Raw genomic sequence first — 25,558 nt, 5'->3', positions numbered from 1 at the left:
ACCTGTAAGGCCGTATAGTGTAAAGACTAAGCATATGGACGGTTCAATTGGATGTGGTCTTACTGGTGTTTTAGGTTAAGCCAGAAGTCTTTGCATTATGAGATACCTTTAATAAATTCAGCCCTGACCCATATTAATTATTTACTTCTGGTTTGCTTAGTCATGGCAGCTGCAGAAGCTACTTCCTGATTGGAATCTCTAACATGGTTGTCTTTGCTTTACGTGAACAACACATACATTGTAGGTCATGACGTGAAAAGATGACTGGGCTGGAGAGGCTGCAACAGCTGCCCCAGAGACTCAGCTTGATTGCTTTGAAAAGATGGGAAAGGTGGCAGTTGAAAATATACAAATAATGTATATTTTAGAAGTTGTTTTAAGACTATGTCCCTTTGATAATCAAACATAGTTGAAAACTAAGAACATCTTTAAAAGTGCAAATGCAGTAGAACCATGGAAAAGTATGTAAAAAATGTACATGTCAAGGAATACATCTTACAGTCTCTAGTGAGGTAATTGTGTATCTAGTTTCATGTGAAGCTTTATTTTTGCATTTTAAAAACATAGTTGCATCTTTGTATATTCCACTTATTAGTGAATTGGATGATTTTTGAAGTATTCTCTTTTTTGTGTGTGCGTTACATAGACTACAGATGTCTGCAAATTCGTTGAAAGATGCCAAACTGAGAGGTAAATATAACCTACTACTTCTCTGCTCTGTGAATGAATACTTGCTTGAGTATACTTAGTCAAGTGATGGATATAATTGTCATTTTCAGATCTTTTAATGTATGGTGTGGCTTATCATCATGCGGGTATGGAGGTATCTGACAGAAAAATAATTGAAGGAGCTTTTACTGTAGGAGACTTACCAGTACTTTGTAAGTAAATTTAACTTTGAAAGTCAAAATGTTGTTAATGTATTCTGAGAAGATTGCAGTTTGGAAGTGGTAATATCTTATGATTCTATAGTTCGTTTAATCTTTGGAATTATTTTCTGAAAGCTAGATAAAGATGTGTTTGTGTTCCATGTGCACTTTCACCCTGTGAATACATATGCACTGGTATCAAAGACCATGGAACTTTTCTTCTTTTCAGCATACATGGAGGTCATCCTCCCTCATACGTCTGTACAGGTCTGGCCATTTTAATTTCCTTTTCATAGCACTAAGCCATCCTCTTGAGGTGGAACTCTGCTAGTGTGTCTTCACATGATACTTTCTTTGTGTCCTTTGCAGCAGTGGCTTCCCTGAGGGTAATCTTTTGCATTAATGCTTAGATAGGCATGATACTGTTTTCAAACTCTCATGCAAGGTGCTTTGAAGGCTGGGGAGGTTCCTAAGAAATACACTGTCCGCTGTTATCTGAATTGGGAGGATATCTGTTTGAGCCATGATGGTCTCATCTCATCTAGACTTTCTTTTTCTGTAAAAACAATTCAGACCCTATGGGGAATTGTGTGTGTTCATGTACAACACTGAAAGATTCATAGATCTTTTCTTTCCTGTAAAGTGGTTATGACTCTCTTTGAAAATTTTAGGTAGATGCCCTTACTTTGATCTGGCAGCCTTGCTAGTGTTACAATGTCCATGGTAGTAAAATGTCTCCATATCACTGTAGACTACTCTGCTTTGGTCGCCTGGTGCACTGTGTATGGCTTTGCCAACTGCAGTGCCAGTTCTGAGATCTCAGGAGACAGTGGTTCCACAGTTGCTCTTTGCAAAGATAACTTTGAGACCCTGTGTCACAGCTAAGCACAATGTGAATCTGCATATGGACTACTACTGAAAGAGTGCAAACTTGCATATTTGTATAAATATTTCAGAATCATCCGAGCTACTAGAATTACGTTTCTACAACTGAGAGGAAACTGAAAGAGTAAGGGGCATATTCCACTTTCTCTGTCTGTGAGGATGATGGGGATAGGGTTTTAACACACCTTTCACAGATATTGCAGAGGGGAAAACTTCTTTGGTCTTGCAATGTATGCATACTCACAAGCACGTGTGTATATATGTATAGACACACATACATAGACTGAAGTTCTGATTGCGCTGGTAAGTAACCTTTCTTTGCAACTTTTTAATGGTTGTTTTGCTTTAACAAATTTCCCATTTTGCATACCATCATAATATGAAAACCAATACTAGTCTAACAAGATGGTATGGTTATGCCTTTAGATTGTTTGTCTTTCCTGATGCACCTATAATTACTAATTTCAGTTCTTCTTTCATTAAAAAAAGATTTGGAAAATTCATAAATATTTTATTTTCCTGGTGAAGTAGTTACGTCAGTTGGCCTGTGTAGCTGGCTTTCCATGTTCAGTTCCTGCCACCCTATATATTTGTTAAAGAAAGTGAATAAGAAAACATGAGTGTGAGATAATCTGTCACAAATTTGACTGGTGTTTTTCCTGTGAGAATGTGTATTGGTAAAGTATTTTGATAGTGTTGGTGGTGATTCTGATTTGGTACCATGGTTATAAACAATGCTAATGACTGGTGATTAAAAAAAAAATCAAAGATATTGATGAGTACAAAGCTGAAGTCATGGCTGTATCCAAATATCAATGAAGAAATATGAATAATGTTTCTTCAGTGTGTATGTTGTATTGAAGATGGATTGTATTCTGGATTATCTCCAGATGTTACGGAATGTATGCAAATACATATCTGTAATCTACATCTAATCCTTTTGTGGTACAGAACACCCACTGACTTCACTAGAAAATAAGAGCTCTTAGGAATCAAGAGCTTATTTGTTGCTTGTTTAATGTTTGCCAGACATTTCAGTGGTGTTCATCTTGCAATCAGTATACTTTAATCTAATGTAGTTACTACTAGCACCCTAGCAATGGGAGTCAATCTACCCGCACATCTGGTGGTTATAAAATCCACGATGCACTATGTTGGAGGAGTGTTCCAAGAGTACAGTGAAACTGATATTCTGCAAATGATTGGGAGAGCAGGAAGGCCTCAAGTAAGTTAATGCTATATTATATTGATACTATCTATAGGCAGATCAGTAGAAAGTATTCTTGGCATAGAATCTACAATGCCAAAAATTTTACTGCAGCATTTGGGTTTTAAAGGGTGTTATTAATAGTTAAATTATTCCTGAGTAACTTCTTAACTGAGAAAAAAAATATGTTTTCTTTTGTATTGTCCACTAAAAAGTACTCCTTCACCTTGCTGTGGAAGAAGATCTGAAGGTTACTTTTGGGTTATGTAAGGAGTGGGGCTTAGAGAAAAAGTAGGAAGCTGGCACACAACTTACAAATTACATGATAAAAATTCTGGAATATTGACTAGTATAGAGAGCAATGTGCTTTTTTTCTCATAATATCAGGACAAGAAAACATCTAATTAAGTTAGAAGTAGAATAGAGGGGGAGGGTTAGAAACATTGCCTTCAAAAAAAGCTACAATTCATTTCCACAAGAGGTTGCCGATGCCAAGAATGTGATGTTTTAAAAAGGGTTGAGACTTTGCTTTGGCTGTAAAAGGGAAAGGGGTAGATTTTAAAATCATTATTTTAATGATACCTCTTTAAAGTCTCAGAATCATTTATGTTAAATCTTATACTTTTAAGTCTTTTTGATTTTTAGAAAGCCTGATATGGGAGATAGATTACCCCATGTCTGTCTCCAGAGGTTGCTTATATTAGCCACTGTGATATATTTTGTATATGAGAGCATTTATCTGGACCTAAGATCTAAACTAGTATGGAAATTCCTATATTCCTAACTTTCTTAACATATTTTTTTTTATAGAGATTATAATTCAGTAAGATTTTTAAAGTTGTGACTCAGAATCCTCACCCACTTTAACTTACTGAGTCAAGACCTAAAATATTTACCAAGATCTGCCTTTCAGTATTGCATATGCTTTTATGATCTAAAAAAATCAGAAGTCAAGAAACTTCTCATACAAAACCCAATAAATCAATCTAACAATATTTTTTTTCCATTACAAACAAAATAATCTAAGTGAGATGGCTTGAGACTAGATGATGAAGATTATAAAAAATAACTATAAAACCTTGACTATTCATTCAGGACTTTCTAATGTTTGGGGATTACAAATGAGAATTCGTGTCAGTAATTTTCTGTGGTTGTGGTTAGAAATCCTTTCCTTAGCTGTGGACCTTGCAAGGAGGTCAATAACAGTTCACATTTGTATTGTTTCTTGACATGTATCTGTTATATGTACATTAACACATACAGGCTGGTGCACAGACCTGCCTGCCAGCAACGGCCGGAATCCTGAGTCCTGCTTGCTACTCAAAGGAGTTAGAATTTGCCTCTTACATTAGAGAGGCCTTGGCATTCAACAGCCATTTCAACAAGGATTTTAAGAGTTTTCATGGTTTCAACAGATATGTGATGCATACTTAACCGGAATGGGTTTTTTTTTGTGGAGAACTAGAGAGCAGTTTTTGTTTGTGGTTTTATTTTTCAGTTTGATACTACAGCTACAGCAGTTATTATGACTCGTTGGAGTACAAGGGAAAAGTATATACAGATGTTAAACGGTGCTGACATAATAGAGAGCAGGTAACCAAGTATTTTTATAAGACTGGACAGATGGTAGCAATGTTTCATAGTTTCTACAGAATGTATTTTTTCAGGTGGGTTTTGGGGTGTTTTTTTGGTCTATTTAAAAGAAATTTTTAAAAATATTAAGGAAAATGAAGTCAAGCTATTCAGAAGTAAGCAGCCTCTGTTTTATCAGCTAAAAACATCCTTAGAACATCTTAATCATAACAAAAAAAAAAAAGTTGTAGATTCCTGCTGGAAAAATGAAGAGACTGAAATGGTACATATTGCAAAGACAAAAAGCAAGAATTGAACCCAGATCCTGTCTCTGAATTTTTAGATGATAAAGGGTCTGGAAAATACCAGACTTTGGCATTCACGTGATGTGAACAGAATATCAAGAGAAATATGTAGGAAAGTTAAGACATGAAAGGGTAAACCAGGATTGCACATGTAGTTTTGTTAAGGTTCAATTTTTCAAATATATTCAAAATACCAACACTGTGGTGTAACTTAAATGTTTTGAGCTTTGTGTTGTAAATAATTGTGAAACTTCACAGTTGACAGAGTTTTTAAAAATCTTTGCTTACTGGACATTAAGCCATAATAAACAAATTAAATTGTTCATTATTTACATATTCTTTATTGTTTTCAGAAAATCATTGTGGCTCTGGGGGAGGGGTTTATTTTGTGTTTGTTTGTTCCCGAAAAAATAGGCTTACCACTTTTTGTGCTACTGATCGGTAAATGTACTTACCTTTTGTTTGTTTGTTTTGCTAGCTTGCACAGGCATCTTGTTGAGCACTTAAATGCAGAAATAGTGCTACATACCGTCACAGATGTTACTGTAGCTTTGGAATGGATACGATCAACATTCTTGTATATTAGAGCCTTAAAAAATCCAACCCATTATGGTTTGTTGGTTTTTTGCTTGTTTTGTTTTTATTTGATCTAAATTATGACACTAAAACGTATTAGATCCATGTTATTTGTTTGTTTCATTTTATTAAGGACTATTATTCCATAAGGGGTTGAAAACAAGATGTGTAATATGGTCTGTAATATTTTTAGGAACAACAGTTTCAGTTTAATTTAATTTAATACAAGTAATAGGAGTTTCAGCATGGTATAACATTTAAAAATTGTGAAGATGCCATTTACAGCTTCAACACAATCTACTTGATCTTAATATACTGGACTGTGTAGTAATGCAGTATCAAGCCATAAGGTACTTTGCAGCACTGAATCTGTAATCTGCTTCTAAGAAAGAAAAAATCTCTAATATTTCATAGTTATTCTAAAACAATATTTCAGTAATCTTAATGTTGGTGTTTTCAATTTGTCTTGTCCAGAATAGCCTCTCAGACCCAGCCCTGATCACATCTTTGTTTATGGTCATTTGCTCTACACCTGATCATGGAGTCATTGGACATTTGCTGGAGACAGTTTTTTTTAAGGATTTATAGATGGGACAGGAGCATAGACCATTTAGTACTTGAATGTGTGTCACAATTTACGTGGCCTCCTGTATTCTAAAATAGGAAAACTTTACACGTTAATTTGTTCCCTGACATTTCTGCAACTTTTAGGACTCTGATATTTTACATAGGGGAATATCTGCAGCTCTTAACTTTGCACATCTGTTCTAACAGCCACTTATTAATACTTACATATGTACACTATGTAAGGCTTTTGACTTGTTCCCAGTATAATAAATATTTACAATTTTTTCACTTTAGTGTATTGGTCTGGCTTACAAAAATCAGCAAATCAGTTTTGATGGGTAATGATATTGAGGAGGAAGTATGTCATTGTATTAGGTTAAAAAGCCTTTTGTCTTTTCATGAAGGTTTTTCATCTGGCCTGGATAAAACTGGAATTGAAGCAAAATTACAAGGTAAGTGGCTTTTAAACTTTTTTCAGTAAATGGCCACATGTTAGGGCAGGTTGATCCAGGTTTTTATATATCTCCATTAATTTCAATATATCCATTACAGAACAAATGTAATTTACTATGTTGTGCTATTTCTTTTATTTAAGTTTTAATTACTTCTAAAACACTACCTGTACATTTTGACTGGTGGAAAAGTTTTTCTTGTATCGAGGAAAAACATTAAATGCCTTTACCCACATCATCTCCATATACATTCTCAGATATATGGAGCAGAGCACTTTAATTTTGATTGCTTGTAATTCTTACTGTTTTTTCCTGATTGATCTCATCTCTGTTACTATAGTTTCAGAAAAGCCCTTTTCAGAAATTGTCATCTTCCCTTCATCATAAACTTAGCCTTGAAAACAAAGGATGCAAAATGTAAACATCTTCATGTAAAATGTAAACATCTTATTCAGAAACAGTTTAACATTGAGTGATTATAGCATGCTAGGCAGCAGTAATAGAGAATAGGTGGACAGAGAGAGCATGTTATTTTTATTATAGATATTTTTGCACTGGTCATTCAAAAATGCAAAAATAATGTGAAAAAGGAATTTCATAGAACTCCAGAGTGTGGCAGATCATGTCCAGTGATGGTCTCAGTGAATTTGAGGATAGGAACAAATCTTAAATTCTATATTTTTTTACAGGTAAGTCACAGTACTCATATTGTATAGGTTTACTATTCAGACATCTGGACTGCTATCATCTGAGAACTCTGCTCTCTGACCAATACTTGGAATCCACTTACACATTTATTACATTTTACAGAATTGCATAGAAAAATTTGTGATTGATGTTGGGCTTGGTGGGACTATGTCGAAGCTGTTTATTTTGTAAGGGTTTCAAGAAGCCATCTCCAGGAATACACTTTGTATATACACTACTGCTTAAAGTCTTGAAACGTGAGAGACTTTGACTGTGATTTGCAGATAGGAAAAAAAGCCATAGTTATCAGTAAAAGTTACATAGTTCATATGATCGTTCAGATGTTTTCTACCTTTTGGTGTCTTTTAGATCAGGACATTTCCATTTTTGGCATGTAGGTTGAAGGGAATGAAGCATGTTACCACCTAAGTAAGCCTTTATGGGAAAAGGTGTGGTTTGAAATCACCTCTACAGATAGTGCTAGGGTAGAAGGTTTCACTTATAAATGCTTTTTAGGTGCGGATTATATTTCCTTGAAGTGCTGTGATCTTAAAAACAACCTCTTTGTAAAGTTCTTACAGACACTAGCCACTTTTCCCTGTACACATGAAATGTTTTGTAGGTATGTGGATAGTTATGTTTTCATACATTTCATGTGCAATGTGAGTTATTTCTGGTTGCTATGGGAACTATAACTTAACTGGACTTTGCAGGAATGTAATTTTTGCCTTTTAATTTCCTTGGTTTTGAAAGAGATAAAACCAAAATACTTTTGTCACCCTCATGCAGATATCTGACTAAATAGGTTTAGTGAAGTAAATACAAATGTACCTGATAGAGCATGAAAATTTCTGATGAAGGATTCATAAGTACCTGTGGATATTTAAGATTTTAACCATTTGATTGTTAACAGTGTAGTGGAAATGTTTTTTATAAATACTATGGGCTCTCTGGTCTGTCATTCAGAATTGAATATGGCAGCCTACGTTCTGTGCATCTCTTAGTTTCTTTTAATAGTTTCTTTTATTTTGCTACTTTTGCTTCACTGAAAAAGAGTTGGGTTGTTCTGTATCAAATATCTTTTGAGTGAGGTTTCTCCAGGCAGAAGTTAACCACCAACTTTAGTAGAAGCAGGATCCTATTCTAAAACATTTACTTGAGTTCTGTGGAGCTACTTGGGTATACATTCAGTGAAAGTTGATTATGACATTTCTGGTTTGTAAAAAGATAAGTTTTTCTGCACGTGCTAAAAATACATCTATTTTCAAATTGTTTACAGAACTGTGTTTGAGGAACTTAAATGATTTATCATCTTTTGATTTGATCAGGATGGATGAAGCAAATAATTTCAAACCAACAGGTAACAATTTTTTAAAATACACTAATTTTTCAGAAGTGATGTCGAGATAGTAGTGAACTACAAAGAGTAGTTGTGGTCCATTAGTAGGAGTACACAGATGTAATAGAGAGTAGAGGCTGAGAGATTGACTAGAATATATGAACAAGTTTCTTTAACAAATCATGGAAGTTCATTCTCTTAAGGTTGAACCATGAATAGGTCTTCTCTTGTTGCTGGAAATTCTGTTGCAGATTAGGAGAAAATTACAGAGCATTATCACAGGATAATTGGATGTGACACGGTACAAAGAAGAACAGGTCTTATCAATACCTGCTCTCCTTTACAATCCTCTACTAGAGGTGATTGACTTCTCAGCATCTATGGCTCACAGTCTGGTATATTAGTATGAATTCATCTCCATTGGAGAAAGCTGTAACTGGCACATGTTTCTTTCTGCCACCCTGTGATGGGTCAGTAATATCCATTGGACAGCTGGGGACAATAACATACTGATTTATTGGTGGTGAACCTCAGAGAGCCCTGTAATAAGGAAATTAATGCAATTTTGTGACTTTTAAAATGCTCTAAAAAATACTTGGTATGTTTACTTTTTAAGGTATATTCTTCTTTTACAGAGACTGGAAGATTAATGGCTTGGTATTATATTGCGTTCGATACAGTGAAACAATTTTCCACAATTAAGGGAACAGAGACTTTAAAGGAATTGGTAATTTAACTTTTTAAAGAAAATTTACATATGTTCAATTGATTTTAAACAGAGTCAAAGATAAGAAGCAGAAGTTTTTATTCCTTTTAAAGAGCTCAGGCGTTGATTTAAAGAATACATCTGAATAAATTGCATATGGAGTCATTTTGAGGCTTTGTACTCAGATCTTCCGATATCCAAATCTGTCTCCCCTCACTAACCTTGCTTATGAAGATATGAAGCTACTGAAGCTTTTCTGTTTATATTTTGTGTTGTACTAGTTACTTTTTATTGCAAAAAAACAGCTGCATGGACAGCAGATTTTATTCTTAAAGGAATGTTATTGTCTTTCTGTTTTAAGTCATTTTCCTCTGTCAGATAACAGGCTATTATTGCTACTGTTAAGTCACAAAAGACATTTTGTTTTCATGCAAATACTGTAGTAGAACAAACTGGCCATGAAAAAATGGAATGCCTGTTCTCCTATCTTTTTTACTAAACTATGAAGAAAGTAAAGTGAAATATGTAACAGATAGCAAAAACTGTTTATATTTGCCTTGTATGTCATAAAGTGTTAGCAGTGTGGTTGATTTGGGATAATTTCAAGCAGAATAGTAATCTGAAAACTGAAAGAAAAATCTTCCCCCTTTGTTACATAAAAGTCTTTATAGGAAGATGTAAGAAAGTTGCTATTAGAAAGAATGATGGTCTTTTCAGGGTCATAGTGTTGAGACAAAATTTTTTTCAAACTTTTTTTTAAATGTTGGAAGAAGTGGTAGAAAACATGGCAAAGAAAATTAAAAGTTAAATTGTTACAGATTACCATGATCTCCAATTGCACAGAATTTCTGGATGTCAAGTTAAGAACAAATGAAAAGAAAATACTGAACACTTTGAATAAAGACAAGGACAAAATAACGATCAGGTAGAAAAAAAATACATTGAAAAAGGAAAGTATCTCTTTATCAATAAATAAAATGAATAACAGGAAATATGTATATTTTCATGTATAGGTTTCCAATGGAGGGGAAGATAAAAACAAGAGAAATGAAAATAAACTGGTAAATATTATATTGTGTTGTTACTTTTTATTGAAAAACTTTCATTTTATGACTGTTGAAGTCCCTCCTAAAATTTTATCATTTTGTAGAGAACCAGGTCTTGCATTTCATTGTTTCTATTCTGAATTTTCCAGTAGAAACTTGTATGTTGTTACACTTTGCTTACAGTGTGGCTTATATACCAAATTTTTTTTCCAGTCTTATTCAGGCTCAGCTAGGATGCATTCCTATTCAAGACTTTACTTTGACACAAGATACTGGCAGAATATTTAGAAATGGCTTAAGAGTTACTAGATGTATGGTAAAATTTAATCATTTTTTCGCACATATAATAATAAACCACATTTTCTTCGATTAATACAGGTCAATCTTATTTTTACAGGGTTATCTGACTTTCTGGCATCATGTAAGAACAACTTTTCTGCTTTATTAAACTCTTTGATGTTAGCAAAGTGTTTCAGGTGCAAACTTTGGGAAAATTCACTTCATGTATCTAAACAATTGGAAAAAATTGGTAGGTACTAGTCAGAAATTATAAAGGTGTAATCTGATAGAGAATCAAAACTCATAATTAGCCTGCTAATTTCTGGGGTGTCTGCTTATGCAATTAAATGAATCTCCTAATTATTCATTTCCCACAATTGTGTAGCACAGTTGCCAGAATAGTCTGTTATGATAAAAGTAAAAGTAATCTGTTTCATAATTTTCTTCAGGCTTTCGAAGTGATTCAGAGTTGTTCTTTTTTCTTAATGTTCATCTCAGTATCTTTGGCATATTCCGCATTTGTGTGGTTGCTTATCTCTGACTAGGCTATGCCTTCCTTTCCAAACGCTTGTCACTGTAGATCCTGTTACTTATATGTGTGAAAGCCCTTTAATTTGCATTGGCATGGATAGGAATCATGAAATAGAAATAAATTTATTGTTCAGGATGTTCTTACACAGGAGAATCACATGTTTCTAGTAATCTTCTTCCAGTCACTGTATCCTGTTACTGGATGAACTTCTGGTTGGAAGTACAGACTTGTCATAATTATTTGAAAAGAAGTTCAGAAATTTTGCAGCCCTGTGTATTACAAAAATGTAGTTTTATTTGTATGAGGTAATACTATAGCTTTCTGCTCTCATGTCTGCTCTTATCATACCTTCATGCTTTCAGAAATCACTTCTCTGTATTTCTTCTTTCTTTAAAGACACATCTACTCTGTACAGAACAATATAGTACAGAGATCTGCAAGCTGGAGAACAGCTAAGCCAGAAGATCCATATGGTACAGTACGTTACAACCTTGCCAGCTCAGTGCAGAAGCTGTGTTGCTTCATTCATGTGGATTCAAAACAAGAGACAGGGCTTGTCAGCTTGTGCGCAGCACAGTGCAGCGTGGTGGGAACTCATTTCCACTACTGCATCCGTGCCAATGTCATCTGAGGTCATCTGAGAAGTCTGCCTCGTGTCCAGAATTTCTCCTATGCTGTCACTGCTCTTGCAGCATATATTAAAAAGAGTTGCTAACTTTCAAAGTACCATTTGTTCCGCTCACAGGCTTCTTTTGAACCATCTGCTGACAGTTCACTCTCTTTTCCTGAATCAAATATTTAATTGATGCCTATATTACAATGTCTGATTCTTGACTTCTGTCATGCTATGGCTACTAAGCCTGTTCTGTGTGTTTGTGAAGTGAATTGTTTGAACTCACAGAAAGGTACTGATACCATGTAACATATTCAGAAATTCCTGATTTTTAAACTCTTAGTATGTTATTTTTTAATCTTAAAAAAACCCCTTAGTAGTCAGTATTTCTTTTATAAGGACTGTCCTTTAACTGATATTTGGTCTTACTGAGACTGAGGATTCAATTGAATTCTTACTGCTCTTCTAGAACTACCTTAATTTGTTACTTTTGTCCAATAATGATGCTCGCTCTTGTTGTTGTATGATATGTTTGATTTCTGTTTGCTTGTTCTGACAGATAGGATAAGGATCAGTTGCTGTACTGGATTTTATCACCTTTACTACTTGTTCAGTTTAATTTCTACCTCTGTTGGGTTTTTTTTTTTCTTGCTCAGAAATAGATGAAGACAGAGAAAGAGTCTTATTTATGTCTCCTATTTTCTTGACTAGTAGAAACCCTTCTGCCATTTTAGGAATTATGACAAAAGAACTAGTCTTCAGATATATAAAGAAACAAGGCAACAGTTCTAACTGAAGCAGCAGCAAAAGTAGTAAGTGAGAGTCTACTCTCACTATGGTAAGTGAGTGCAGAGCTTCTGCAAAGGAGAGGGGAGATGATAGAAGATGCTTTCCTTAAGTCAGACCCAAAACTTGTTCAAATGTACATAAAAGGACAAAAATACTTCTGTTTCTCTAAATCATTGAAGTCTTGTGTTGAAGTGAGTCTTTTCTTATAAGATTGCTGTAATATCTGCCAAGAAGCAACCTCAGTCTCTTGTGAGGTTTCCTACTTAATTTACAGATCTCTTCTACTGTTTCTACAGACTTAGGTATGAAGAATCCACACAATCATTCTAAGTATTTGGTACTATCCTTTATCTTGAATTATTGCAGTTATTGTAGTAGGCTGTAGGTCCAGGTAAGGGAAATGCCTTTTCATATGCTGTGATGACTCTCAATCTCGTTGCAAGTTTGAAAGAACAGGGTATCATAAAGAGGAATAACGTTATATGTGGAATTCTCTGCCAGTCTGCTTTTGTGGCAGACATGCCATGGGAATTTTTTGTTCTAAATCTGCAAGGACTCCTAGAAGATTATAATAAGATTTTTTTTGAGTGAATTTTATTGTTAGCTTGCTCAAAAACATTGAAATCCTTATGATTTTAACATAGTTAAATGATTCCTTGGATAAGGAAAAAAATTCTGAGACAAAGAATGCTGTGACATGCTTTTTTCATTATATATAGGGAGAAGTATTTCTTGACTCTTGTAGAAAGTGATCTGAAGTTTGTTTTACTCTAGAAAACGTAACCAAAAATTGACAGTATTGAAATACTGAATGTTTTCATGTTTGATTTGTGTTGCATTTCTTTTCCTCTCTACTAATGGATATGAGCAATACTAAGATTTTGAATCAACTGAAAAGAAATCTAGTGATTTGTTGAGTGGAAAGCTGAGAAAACATACTACAAAATGATTTCTGCTTTGGTTTTACCTGCGATAATGCAGTTGTTGAGAATAATTTGAGATTAGTGGTTGTCATCTAACAGCATCAAACTTAAATTTTTCACAGGTGTATCACTGTCAAATGCTATGGTAAATGCTGGGCTGACAACATTTCAAAAAATAGAAGACACAAATCCAAGGGAACTTGAATTGGTAATTTATTATTTTGTACACAGATAAGTATGATAAGGAAACTTTTGAGTATTAATACTGTTACCAGTAAAAGTGTTATGGTTAATATATATCTGCTATATGAATGTCAACAAAATTGAGTGTTTTAAGTGGTTTATTCATTTATACTACTGAATTTAAAAAATAATGTGGCTACTGCTGTTTTTTCTTGAAAATCTGTATGATGTTTTGTTCCAGCAAATGTGATGTGGATGTAGAACTCCATCATTAACATAGTTTGAAACAAAGCGCAATATGCATTTCCCTTTTGGTAGTGTTAGAAAACATATAAGGGAATATATGTTTACAGTTTCTCTTAACATATGTTAATGATGAGAATCCTGAATTTCCTTTATTGCTAATTTTAGTTAAAGATAGTAATCTATAAATCTATGAGTAATCTATAAAGCACTTCTTATTTTTGGAAACTTTAGATTTTACCCCAGGACAAGTTATTTAGCTCTCGGCTTCTTTTCTGAGGAAACTGGTTTTCCAGTGTTCTGGAAGATACAACAGATTTTTAAAGGAAATCGATCTTACTTGGGTTCTTCTGTTTTGGCTATAGGAATTTTATTTCTATTTTCTGCCCCCTTTTGCAGTTTTCCTGTAATTTGTTTTGTTTTGACTAAAGCTAGGACAAGATAGAAGGATCATTTCATATAAAACCTGAGTAGTCAGGTTTTGAAGTGATTGGCTAGTTCATTGGATCTTCACCTGAACAGAAGTGATAGCAATATGAAAAAGTATTGGAACTTTCTTTTGGTTATTTTGCTATTCTGGGCATCACTGACAGTAGATAAGAGTGATAAGTAGATAAGTAGTGATAAGGGCTTTTGTTGATAGCATAGTTACTCTGGTGACTTTGATTCCTTGGGGTTACATTTCTGTTGGCATCTCTGATCAGCTGAATGTATCAGAAATGAAATAGAATCTTTGCAGATTTTAAACAGACATCCTCCTTTTGGAAACCAGATAAAAGAATCTGTTTTGCACCTTCCAAAATATGAACTTGACGTTGAACAGGTAAATACTTTTTTAGTTTTTTTTAATGTTTGTATGCTGATATTATTAAATGAAAGAGCAGATGCTGACTTAAAGAAATTTTGAGCTTTCACTGGTAGAAGATGACACAATATCGTGGCCTTCTCCCACCTCAACATGTATAATCAAACTCTCAAACGCTGAAGGAGAGCCCTGGAATGGACATTCCCTATAATACATTGGCTTCTCTTGTTAATAGTATTTCATGTTACAGATGCAAACCAGCACATTCCAGCATTATATGGGAGTCTGAGAGGTCTCTTCTATCTCGAATATAAACAAACCTTAGAGAAAGGAAAACATACATATGAAACTTACTGAAGAAGCATTAGCTCATGTTTATTTTCTACATCACACTTAGGAAAACAGAGAACCAGTAAATGATTACATTAACCTAGCTGGTGCCCTTTCAAAGGCAGGGTGCAATTCCATGTTCAATAAGAGCTTTGAGGTTCTGATGGCATTTTGTCTTTAAACAGGTCACATAGCCACTTTACTTTTCTGAAATGCAAAATTTGAAAAATAGCCTTAAAGTGTCTCCTGAAGTTGTTACAAATGAAGACACTTTTGAAGTAAAAACTCAATAAATGTGTGAAATAGTGTCGTTATAATTATCCGTTCTGTTTTAGTTTTTCATTTGACATAATACCAGACGTGTATTGCTAAAGTTATTCTCAGAATAAAGATTTAACAATTATAAATATCTTCTAGAGGAATGTTGAGATACCAAAATATACCTAGTTTTCTTCTTGAGTCTGTTTGCATTGAACAGAGGAGAATTTTTCAAGGACTTAATGTAGACTGTCTTTTATTCTCAATACCTAATCAAATTTAGGATATTCAGTTATGGGCAAGTTTGTACAATATAATAGTGTATCAGAACAGCAAATAAAAATTGTACAACAAATTGAAATTGCTTGAATCGAGCTTGTACTAAGTTAAAAATTTATGGAAGGGCATATATTTTAATTTGCATATTTTAGCAGTTATGTCTTCTATATAATTTTTTCCTAGCTTCCAAAATACAGTGATACGTTGGCTGAAATCTTAGTAACCATCAAATTAACAAACTATGAGCAGCTACAGACAAAGAGAACGGCGACAGACTTTCACTATGTTACATTGCTCATAGGAGATGCTGACAACCAAGTCATTTTTAATCAGAAAATTATGTATGTATGATCAGTTTTTTGCCTCACATCTTTTAAGCGTTTTGGCTTTTAATCCTTTTTGTAACTTGCAGTTTTTGCAGTACTTTCTACTGATACCAAATGGTTCAAAATTTTTCTTTATCCAACAGCATTTTCCAGTCACTGTTGTCATTTAAAATGCTGCACAGGATTGAAAAACTCCAAAAACATGCCAGTGTGCTTGTCAGTATGGAGAGCATGTGTAAATATCTGTACAACACTGATGTCATATTATGGAAGTCATAATAATTTCCACATAAATGTAAAACAAGTAAAATGCCTATTAAAAACATACATTCTCAAGTTGTTACTTTTATTAGCTAGATTTCTGTAATTATGTCATACTGTCAAAATGTTTTTTCACTGAAGAGATGAAGTTAAATTCTCCAGTTGGCTAAGATATGCTTGGAGCAAACGAGAAAAGAGAAACAAATTTTTTTCCCAACTGCATGACCTTCACATGCGTTCTGGCCCAAGTCTGGCACTTCTGGCAGAACTGAAACTGATCTGCAGGATCCTGGCTCTCTTATGGCCATGAGTCATATATTGTTGCAAGGTTATTCTTAGGCCACTTATCAAGCAAAATCCAATAATTAAGACCAAATAAAGGCTCTTTGACTTGGTTACAAATGCCATAGTGGAAAGTCTTGTTTTCATTGTCCATATCTAACAAAACTTTACTGATACATTACAGGGATTCTGTTCTGCTGAAAACTGGAAATTGGATGAAGAAAATTGAAGTGAAAAGAGCTCATAAATCAGAGGACATTAGTATAAACTTAATCAGTTCTGATTATGGTAGGTTGTTTGGTGTGCTTTTAATTTAAAAACAAGTGCATAAGAATTTTGAACAAATCAATAAAACATTTTGTATCAAACAAAAAATATAATAAAATTAACTGATGTAGGAAACAATTATATTCCATGTTTTTACTAGGTTGAGTATTATCTAATAGTCCTAATTACATATCTGTTTGTTTCATTTACTGTAATAGCATATTAATGAACTGGGAAACATCAAAACTGCTGCTAGAAAATATTGTTTTTCTCTGTTGATACAGATTATGATTCTCTTTTGCCCTTCATCTTCAAGTTGAATTAACTTGAAGTAGGGGTAACCTATCAGCTTGGTAGGTTATTTATGCTGGGATGAGCTGTATTTGTGAATGGTTAGGTTTTGCATTGTGATTTAAAAAGTATTAGATATGGATTCATCTCCACTTCAGTAGCAAGAAATCTCTACGGTGGAAAATTTTGTGCCTTAATGTGTAGATTTAAACATTGGTCCCCTCAGTGTCAATTTCCGTAGAACTGGAACTATCACAGCAGATGAGGAGAGACAGTGATGACCTTGAAACACAGAACTTTGAAATACAATTTCAAAATGGACTGGTTGTATTAAATAAATTCTGTCATCCTGCCCCACCTGTAAACAAGATTGCTGTGTGCTAGATTAACTGAAGTATATTTGGTGCTTCTGTGGTAAACATTGAATATTGAGACTGTTACAATAATCAAGCCTGAAATAGTCTGTATTCCTGTTGCTAAACCTGTCGCTCAGGAAAAATGAGGGTTTTCTAACCAGTGATGAAGAAAAAAATGTCCTCCTATTCCTACTTGGCTATCTACATGTTGTACTGAGTTCAGTAAAACTCAACATAAAAGCTAATTTCTCTCAAATGGTAACAGTGGAGTTGGACTAAATGCAGGTGTTCCTACTCTCTGCTTATTTTAAAGTCTGCTTCTCTTTTGGACTTGAAGGATATCTCTTTTTTTTTTTTTTTAAAGCCTGTCTGGTCTACCAGCAATATTTGCCTAATAAAAGACAAAACTACTCTTTTTAGGAATGATGTCTCCCATAATTTCATACGAATCTTGGTTTAATTAGAAGTAGAACCATTACTAGCACTCAACTTCAAAAATATCATCAACATACTCATTTTTATGCCTTTGCCAGTACAGAGTTGCTGATACTCCTGGAACACAGACTGTAGTATGCTTTTAAAGTTAAAATTGTGTTGGCAGTGCAAAGCCATAGAAAGACGTAGTTTTAAAAGAACACAGAAAAAATCTGTTAAAGGGACTAATTTTGTTACTCATCTATTAACCATGTGTTTAAGTCTGAAATTGTTTGGGTTTTTTAGTCTGAATCATAAAGAATCCATTCATATAATAGTGTGCTTTTAATGGTACGTTATTTTAGCAAATGTCCAGGATCTTTTAATAACGTTTATACTGTCTTAAACTTTTTAGGAAACTGAAGGTAATCAGTAGTTTATAAACAGTTTATAGCAATTTAAAATATTTTTGTCTTTTCAAAGTTGGCTTTGATATACAGCAACTATATACAGCCTTTTACTTAACACCGAAAACAGTGGGAAGTAAGGAGTTTACAAATCAAAAACTGAAAGCTGAGTCTTCACATGATGTGTGTTGTGGCTCACCACAAAGTCTGCCAGCAGCAAAAGTAGATACAGGTAAACAGTCAGATCATCTGACTAATACCAAAGTCAACAGAAAATTGAATTTTGCTTTCAGTAGAGAGCTAGATCTTTATTTATCCATACTGTTTCTTTCTCAAGTATAATAAAAATACAATGCTGCTGCTTCTGCTCATCAAGTACTACAGTGCAATTCTTTGATGAATTTGAAAGTAAGAAAAATCATGGGTGTTTGGTATCTAATACTGCTGTTAGAATTTGGGAATGTGGTAGTGCCTCTGTTTTTCAGTAGCACTGATTTATTTCCAATTACATTGTTTGAGCAGCACGAAGTTTTCTTAAAGGCAACAAAACTCTAGTGACCCAGATTACTTTCAGCCCATCCTTCACTGCATGAAATACTCACTCAACAGTACATATGAAATAAAAAAATCATCATTTCTGTATTATATTTATCTAGGAGGCAGATCTAAACAGGAGACTATTTACAAGAAATATGGAAACAGAGAATGCAACCATCGCTGTAAAAATAAAGATGCGTGTGGACATGACTGCTGTGAGTTTTCTTAAATCTACTATTTCTGTTACTTCCAGACAAATATAATTTAGAGTGGCTTCACTTATATCAATAGCTATGTTAACAGAAGCAATGTAAGCCAGAGAGGCTTGAGTTGTTGCTATGATGCAGTCATAAAATCAGTAATAAAAAGATTTGTTAATAACACTTGTATAGGCACTACAATGATTAATATTTTTCAGAACATCTAGCGTGTGATTCAAGAGCAATGTTAAGCTTATTAGATTTCATATAAATATTGGCATGTTACGTCTTTTAGGATCTTTTAATAGAAGATGCTAAGCTTAGTGGCAAAGTTTCCATTGATCTGGAAAGAATTAGGTTTTATCTAAACTAATCTGAAAATTACTTTTATTCCTTTTTTTTTCAGGTAAAACTGGAGTACCTCCAAAGTCTGAGATAAACGGAGATTCAAAGTTTTCTTTGTACCTAGCTGATTTAAGGAGCAGAAACTCAATTTCATCTGTACCCCCTGTAAAACGGTTAAAGGTTCATTTGAATACAGTCTGCCATTTAATAGATTTATTTTTTTCTGTTATGTGTCTGTATATATTGTTTGAAGAGATAATTTTATAACTAAATATGAACATTCTAGTTCATCTTTTCTGGGTGGAATGCAAAAAGCTAAGAAGTACAAAGGTGCCAAAGGTCCAGGAATGTTTTAGAGGTTCTGCTGCTGTTTGGAATGCTTCCAGTGATACGTTTCTGTGCATGTACTCTGTGTTCTTAGTTTTATGGCATTTGGTGAGTGAGGTACAGAGACATCGTTGTAAGGTAATGTAGTGTGACTTGGTTTTAGCAAAATATTACCTGAATGAAAAACAAGTAGTGGTATTTATCAGAGTAATGCTACTAAGAGATCTTTCTGCATTGACAGGTAGATCCACTAGTTTATAAGAAAACCAAGCATGTTAGTTTTTAACCTCTGAAAGATTTCATGGCCTACACTTTATCCCTTTGAATGTAGTACTAAACTAGTTCTTTCTGCATCAAGAATGGCATTTGAGATATTGGAGTGGTTTATTTCCTCTTTGCAGTTTTGTTTGCTTGTTTGTTTGCAATAGAGAATCAAGGACAACAGGAAGAGCTTTTTCCAATACCTGGCAGATAAAACTAACACCAGAGGCAATGTAGGCCCACTGATGAACGAGGTGGGTGCCCTGGTGACAGAAGATACAGAGAAGGCAGAGTTACTGAATGCCTTCTTTGTCTCTGTCTACTCTGCCAGAGGCTGTCCTGAGGAGCCCTGTACCTCTGAGGCCCCAGAGGAAGTCAGGACAATGGAGGAGTTTGCCTTGGTTGATGAAGACTGGGTTAGGGAGCAGTTAGGCAATCTAGACATCCATAAATCCATGGGTCCGGATGGGATGCACCTGTGGGTGCTGAGGGAGCTGGCTGAGGTCATTGCTGGACCACTCTCCATCATCTTTGCCAAGTCTTGGAAACGTGAGAGGTGCCTGAGGACTGGAGGAAAGCAAATGTCACTCCAGTCTTCAAAAAGAGCAAGAAGGAGGACCTGGGTAACTATAGACCAGTCAGCCTCACCTCCATCACTGGGAAACTGATGGAGCGACTTATCTTTGGTGCCATCTCAAGGCATATCAGGGATAAGAGGGTCATTAGGGGCAGTCAGCATGGCTTCACCAAGGGGAAGTCGTGCTTGACCAACCTCATTGACTTTTATGAGGACATAACAGGATGGATGGATGATGGCAGAGCGGTGGACGTGGTCTACCTTGACTTCAGTAAGGCATTTGACACAGTCTCCCACAGCATCCCTATAGCTAAACTGAGGGAGTGTGGTCTGGATGACCGGGTAGTGAGGTGGACTGTGAACTGGCTGAAGGGAAGAAGCTAGAGAGTCGTGGTCAATGGGGGGGAGTCTAGTTGGAGGCCTGTATCTAGTGGAGTGTTCAAGGGTCAGTACTGGGGCCCATATTATTAAATATATTCATCAGTAACTTGGATGAGGGAATAAAGTGCACTGTCAGGAAGTTTGCTGATGACACGAAGCTGGGAGGAGTGGCTGACACGCCAGAAGGCTGTGCTGCCATCCAGTGAGACTTGGACAGGCTGGAGAGTTGGGCGGGGAAAAATTTAATGAAATATAACAAGGGTAAGTGTAGAGTATTGCATCTGGGCAGGAACAACCCCAGGTTCCAGTATAAGTTGGGGAATGACCTATTAGAGAGCAGCGTAGGGGAGAGGAACCTGGGGGTCCTGGTAGACAGCAGGATGACCATGAGCCAGCACTGTGCCCTTGTGGCCAGGAAGGCCAATGGCACTCTGGGGTGTATTAGAAGGGGGGTTGTTAGTAGGTTAAGAGAGGTTCTCCTTCCCCTCTACTCTGCCCTGGTGAGACCACATCTGGAATATTGTGTCCAGTTCTGGGCCCCTCAGTTCAGGAAGGACAGGGAACTGCTGAAGAGAGTCCGGAGCATGGCAACAAAGATGATGGAGTGGAGCATCTCCCATGTGAGGAAAGGCTGAGGGAGCTGGGGCTCTTTAGCTTGGAGGAGACTGAGGGGTGACCTCATTAATGTTTATAAATATGTAATGGTGAGTGTCAGGAGGATGGAGCCAGGCTCTTCTTGGTGACAACCAGTGATAGGACAAGGGGTAATGGGTTCAAACTGGAACACAAAAGGTTCCACTTAAATTCGAGAAGAAACTTCTTCTCAGTGAGGGTGACAGACGCTGGAACAGGCTGCCCAGGGAGGTTGTGGAGTCTCCTAGTCTGGAGGCATTTAAAACCCACCTGGACGCCTTCCTGTGTAACCTCATCTAGGTGTTCCTGCTCTGGCAGGGGGATTGGACTAGATGATCTTTCAAGGTCCCTTCCAATCCCTAACATTCTGTTATTCTGTTATTCACCCTACAGGTAATGGAAGCAATAAACAGTCTGACTTTGCTGGGGTACTTGGATAACTCCACTAGAAGTGGAGTACTCCACATGTAATTCAAACCTTTTTAACTGATCATATTAGATAATCAGAAAGATTTTCTATGTTATATTTAAAATTATGCTAACTTGATACAGTATTAATGATGTCATTAAGAATGTTAAAAAACAATGGGGTTTAATATGTTTATGTCTTATTAGTTACAATAATGTGCTTTCTTTAGATGCAGATGTTAAATCAAGCTCCAAATGTGGATCTCAAACAATTTGGTTTTACTCCTAAACCTTCATTGCCGGCATTGCCAAGGTACTGACTAATAGAAGTTAAAAAAAAAAAAAAATCTGACTTATTTTAGGTGGTATGATACATTATAACAACTAAAAACTATTTTCTTAATAAAATTATTCTGCAACTTTCTGCAGCTGTTTTACTGACATGTCACTGGTTTTGTTTGTTTGTGGGTTTTTTTTTTTAATAGGTCTAGCAATAAACAGTTGTCTTCATCACCTTCAGTGGACCAGGTAGATAATGTTAATAGCTTAGGAGTATCTCAGAAACAACTGCAATCCTGGAATTATGGAAAGACTAGTAAGTTATTGCTAATGTTCAAAATTATTATTTTCATTGTTTTAACTTGAATATACTGTTAAACTCAGACTTGCTGAAGTCACTACAGCAACCAGTACGGCATTATAGAACACTGAAAGTATAGGGAAATATAGCAGCCTTAACTGGCTTTCTTTCTGGTGACAGTAACAATTTCTAATGTTGATCTAAGCATCCAAATGTACTTTTAAATAAAACAGTAATGAGTAAATCAAACATATGAGGCTCCAAATCTATAAATACTTCTTGAAAGGTATGACTGTAATGTATTTCCACTGAAGCCACTTGTAATAAAAGTGGCATTTTACCCCTATGTCTATATATTTTATTATTTTCCCTTTCTGCTGGAACAAGTTAGTGAAATATGAGCTTTTGTTGGTAGTTGACAAAATGTGACCATTTCAACAGCTCGAACAACTGGTCGTAAAACATGCAACCGTTTATGTTGTACTTGTCCATTACAAATGTATGACAGCTTTCTCTTGGAAACATTCACTATTAGTGCATGAGAAGAGCCAACAGACAATGGCATTAAAAAAAAAAAAAAAGTTTAAAATCTTTGCTTCATAACTTGACTGATACAGATAAAAGCAGATCTTGTTTTTTCAGATGCATTGGGTGTGGACTTTGAACTGAGAGATGATGTTTGGGATGATATTGATGATGAGAAATTAGTATTTGCTAGCAATTTTGCCAATAGAGAATTAGGTAAGGTTATTTTAACACAATTATTTTTTTCCTACTTACAAATTGTTTCCCAGACTGTTATTTGAGAACAATTTTTTGTTCTGCCTGAAATTTTTTGGTTAATTGACTTGACCACCAGGTTTCTTCCTCTACCTTGAATGTCTCCTATATTAGAACAAATCTAATACAGAAGGGAGGGTTGAGAAAGTAATAATTACAATTTTTTGGCTGGCCTGCAACTGCATATTTGTTAATTTATCTAAGTGCTTACCTCTGCTTATCTTTTACATTAGCCCAAAACCCATAGAAGGAATATTTCAAGTGTTAAGACATTTGGATAATTTTCAAATTATTATTATCATATTATGTAAAATGTTTACAAGGGGTTTTGACTGATTTGTGACTCAGTTTTTAAAACTTTCATTCTTATATGAAACATGGAAATATCTGCTTTCAAATTCGAGATAAGTGTGAACCACTTTGCCAACATCCAAGCAGCAAAGCCACAAATGACATTTCAACAGAGTAAGCATTCTATAATTAATTACAATTTTATTCAGTTAAAAATATTGTCTGTATTTCATGTGTATCTGTATGATTAAATGTATAGAAGGTTGTTCAGTTATAAAAGTAAGTGAAATGTCATCTTACAAAATGTATGAATTGTTGAATTATTTGAATTTTTTTAAACGTAAGTATGGAAAGAAATAAATAGATAATCCGGAACTGAAAAATAAATAATTTTGCCCTTCCGTAAATATACTTAAATTATTCAACTTGATATTTTCAGTTTCTGCACATTAAAAGATGAGACCAATATTCAGAACTCAGTCGTTTCTATGGTTAATAGCACATCAAAAGCAAATTTATCTGTACAGAGTGGAAATGCAGATATGGTGAGTAAAAATATTTTGATAATAGAATTTCCTGTAATTAGATAATTTCTTGTGTAAATATAGTTACGATATCTGACTTATGAATTAGTTTGGACATACTGAATTTCTGAACCTTTTTGTGTTGTCCAAATAGACATGCATCCTGTGTTAGGTGATATTCATGATACAAAGAACTAGGACTTGAATTTACTTTATGTAGCAGACTTCAAAACTATTTACTCAGTTTGATTGCTATTCTGCAAGTCATGTAATGATATTTATCATTTGCTTGGTCCTTGTCAAATACCATAATATCAGTATAAATATCTGTACTACATACTACAACAATCTGGCAGTTCCTCTCTTGGTTAGTTATTTTAATTGTATACAATTTTTAACATTTACATTGCAGTTCAGTTTTCAAGAAAAAAACCACTCAAGTCTTTCACAAGAGCTGAAAACTGTACAGTGTTCTTCGATCTCAAAAATAATCTCAGACTCTTCTAAATTTACTAGGAAAGAGGATTTTTTCATTTGCACAAAGGAATATGAAAAAGAAGTGGATCCCAGGTAATAAAAGGTTATGTATGTTTTTCTGTTGCCTCAGTGTTCCAGTGCTTAGTTCTTCATGGAACACAGATGTTTAGGTGATGTGTTAATTAATAACATTCATTTTTAAAAGATGAATTTTCACAATAATGGTAGCAATTAACTTTTCTTGGAAAGAAAAATTTACTTTAAAATTATGTTGCTTGTAATGGTATCTCTTGACTAAACTTTGTATAATGTTCCTAATTTCATAGGTTTTGATCTACCTAATTTAATTTTTTTGTTTACTTAATCTTCCTTAGATATCTTCTTGATGATGAAATCAGTGATGTCAAGCCCTTTCTTGGAATATTTGATGGCCTTTTGTAAAACATATAACGAAATATATTGTAAGTGCTGGGGAAAAGAAGTTACAGTCGCTTTTACAGAGTGAAGCCTTCAAATTCAGCTAAGAGAATTTGATTTCTGTTGTATACCTATTTACTAATAGCTGGATTGCTGCATAGAGTAGATAATAGCAAAACTGATGTCTGATTTGTGGAATTCTAGGTATATTATCTTATTTTGAAAAGTACTTAAGTATTTGTCCTTGCTGTTTTCAGGATTACAGAGAAAAATATTGGAATATGTCAAAGGAGAATAGTTCTCAATCTGAAGGTACTTTTATAGAAAAAGTAAAAATCACATAAGGGAAAGCAAGCTGTTTATTATGTGCCCTGCTCACAACGACTCTTTAAATGAATGAAAGATTCTTTCTTCAGAAATTTCTCAGTGCTCGTTTGGTTTTGTCTTTCAGTTTCTGTAATGCTGAATTTTTCATAGCAATGATTCTGTAAAATAATTAGATTTACAAGTAAAAGCAATAGAATGGTAAGTTATTTTAGACTGTATTCCTTTTAACAGTGTTGTCAACTTGTTAATAAAAAAATGCAACTTCCTTCAAGCAAATGTGTTTCCAGGCTCAGCAAACCAGTTGTGAAATGTCTATAAACAATGTTCTAAAGTTGTGTTTGATACCTGAGGTCATAAAATGGACATTTAGGCATCATAGTACAAATCTAGGCAACCAAGCATTTGATTTGGTTATCCTCTTGTAGCTCTAGTGTTTGAACAGTA

The 25,558-nt window shown here is 34.7% G+C and overlaps 1 protein-coding gene across 1 annotated transcript in view; it reads left to right on the top strand.

Moving 5' to 3' along the window:
• Positions 1–24,811, top strand: part of HFM1 (helicase for meiosis 1) — a gene marked incomplete at both ends in the record, with an annotated part of 36,993 nt that extends 12,182 nt beyond the window's left edge. The window contains 25 exon segments of the mRNA XM_080348686.1: positions 647–690; positions 780–881; positions 2,834–2,979; positions 4,460–4,554; positions 5,317–5,450; positions 6,386–6,433; positions 8,400–8,480; positions 9,095–9,186; positions 9,984–10,090; positions 10,179–10,226; positions 10,425–10,522; positions 10,609–10,740; positions 13,470–13,555; positions 14,513–14,596; positions 15,629–15,786; positions 16,499–16,602; positions 18,126–18,281; positions 18,706–18,801; positions 19,193–19,311; positions 21,949–22,031; positions 22,204–22,313; positions 22,941–23,039; positions 23,826–23,914; positions 24,306–24,463; positions 24,745–24,811. Coding sequence (XP_080204812.1) covers positions 647–690; positions 780–881; positions 2,834–2,979; positions 4,460–4,554; positions 5,317–5,450; positions 6,386–6,433; positions 8,400–8,480; positions 9,095–9,186; positions 9,984–10,090; positions 10,179–10,226; positions 10,425–10,522; positions 10,609–10,740; positions 13,470–13,555; positions 14,513–14,596; positions 15,629–15,786; positions 16,499–16,602; positions 18,126–18,281; positions 18,706–18,801; positions 19,193–19,311; positions 21,949–22,031; positions 22,204–22,313; positions 22,941–23,039; positions 23,826–23,914; positions 24,306–24,463; positions 24,745–24,811 — 2,536 coding nt within the window.
• Positions 24,812–25,558: the final 747 nt, after the last annotated feature.

The sequence above is a fragment of the Nesoenas mayeri genome (assembly GCF_963082525.1).
Source record: "Nesoenas mayeri genome assembly, chromosome: 8".
In the NCBI taxonomy this organism is placed as follows: Eukaryota; Metazoa; Chordata; class Aves; order Columbiformes; family Columbidae; genus Nesoenas; species Nesoenas mayeri.
This window is presented reverse-complemented; position numbering and strand designations above follow the sequence as displayed.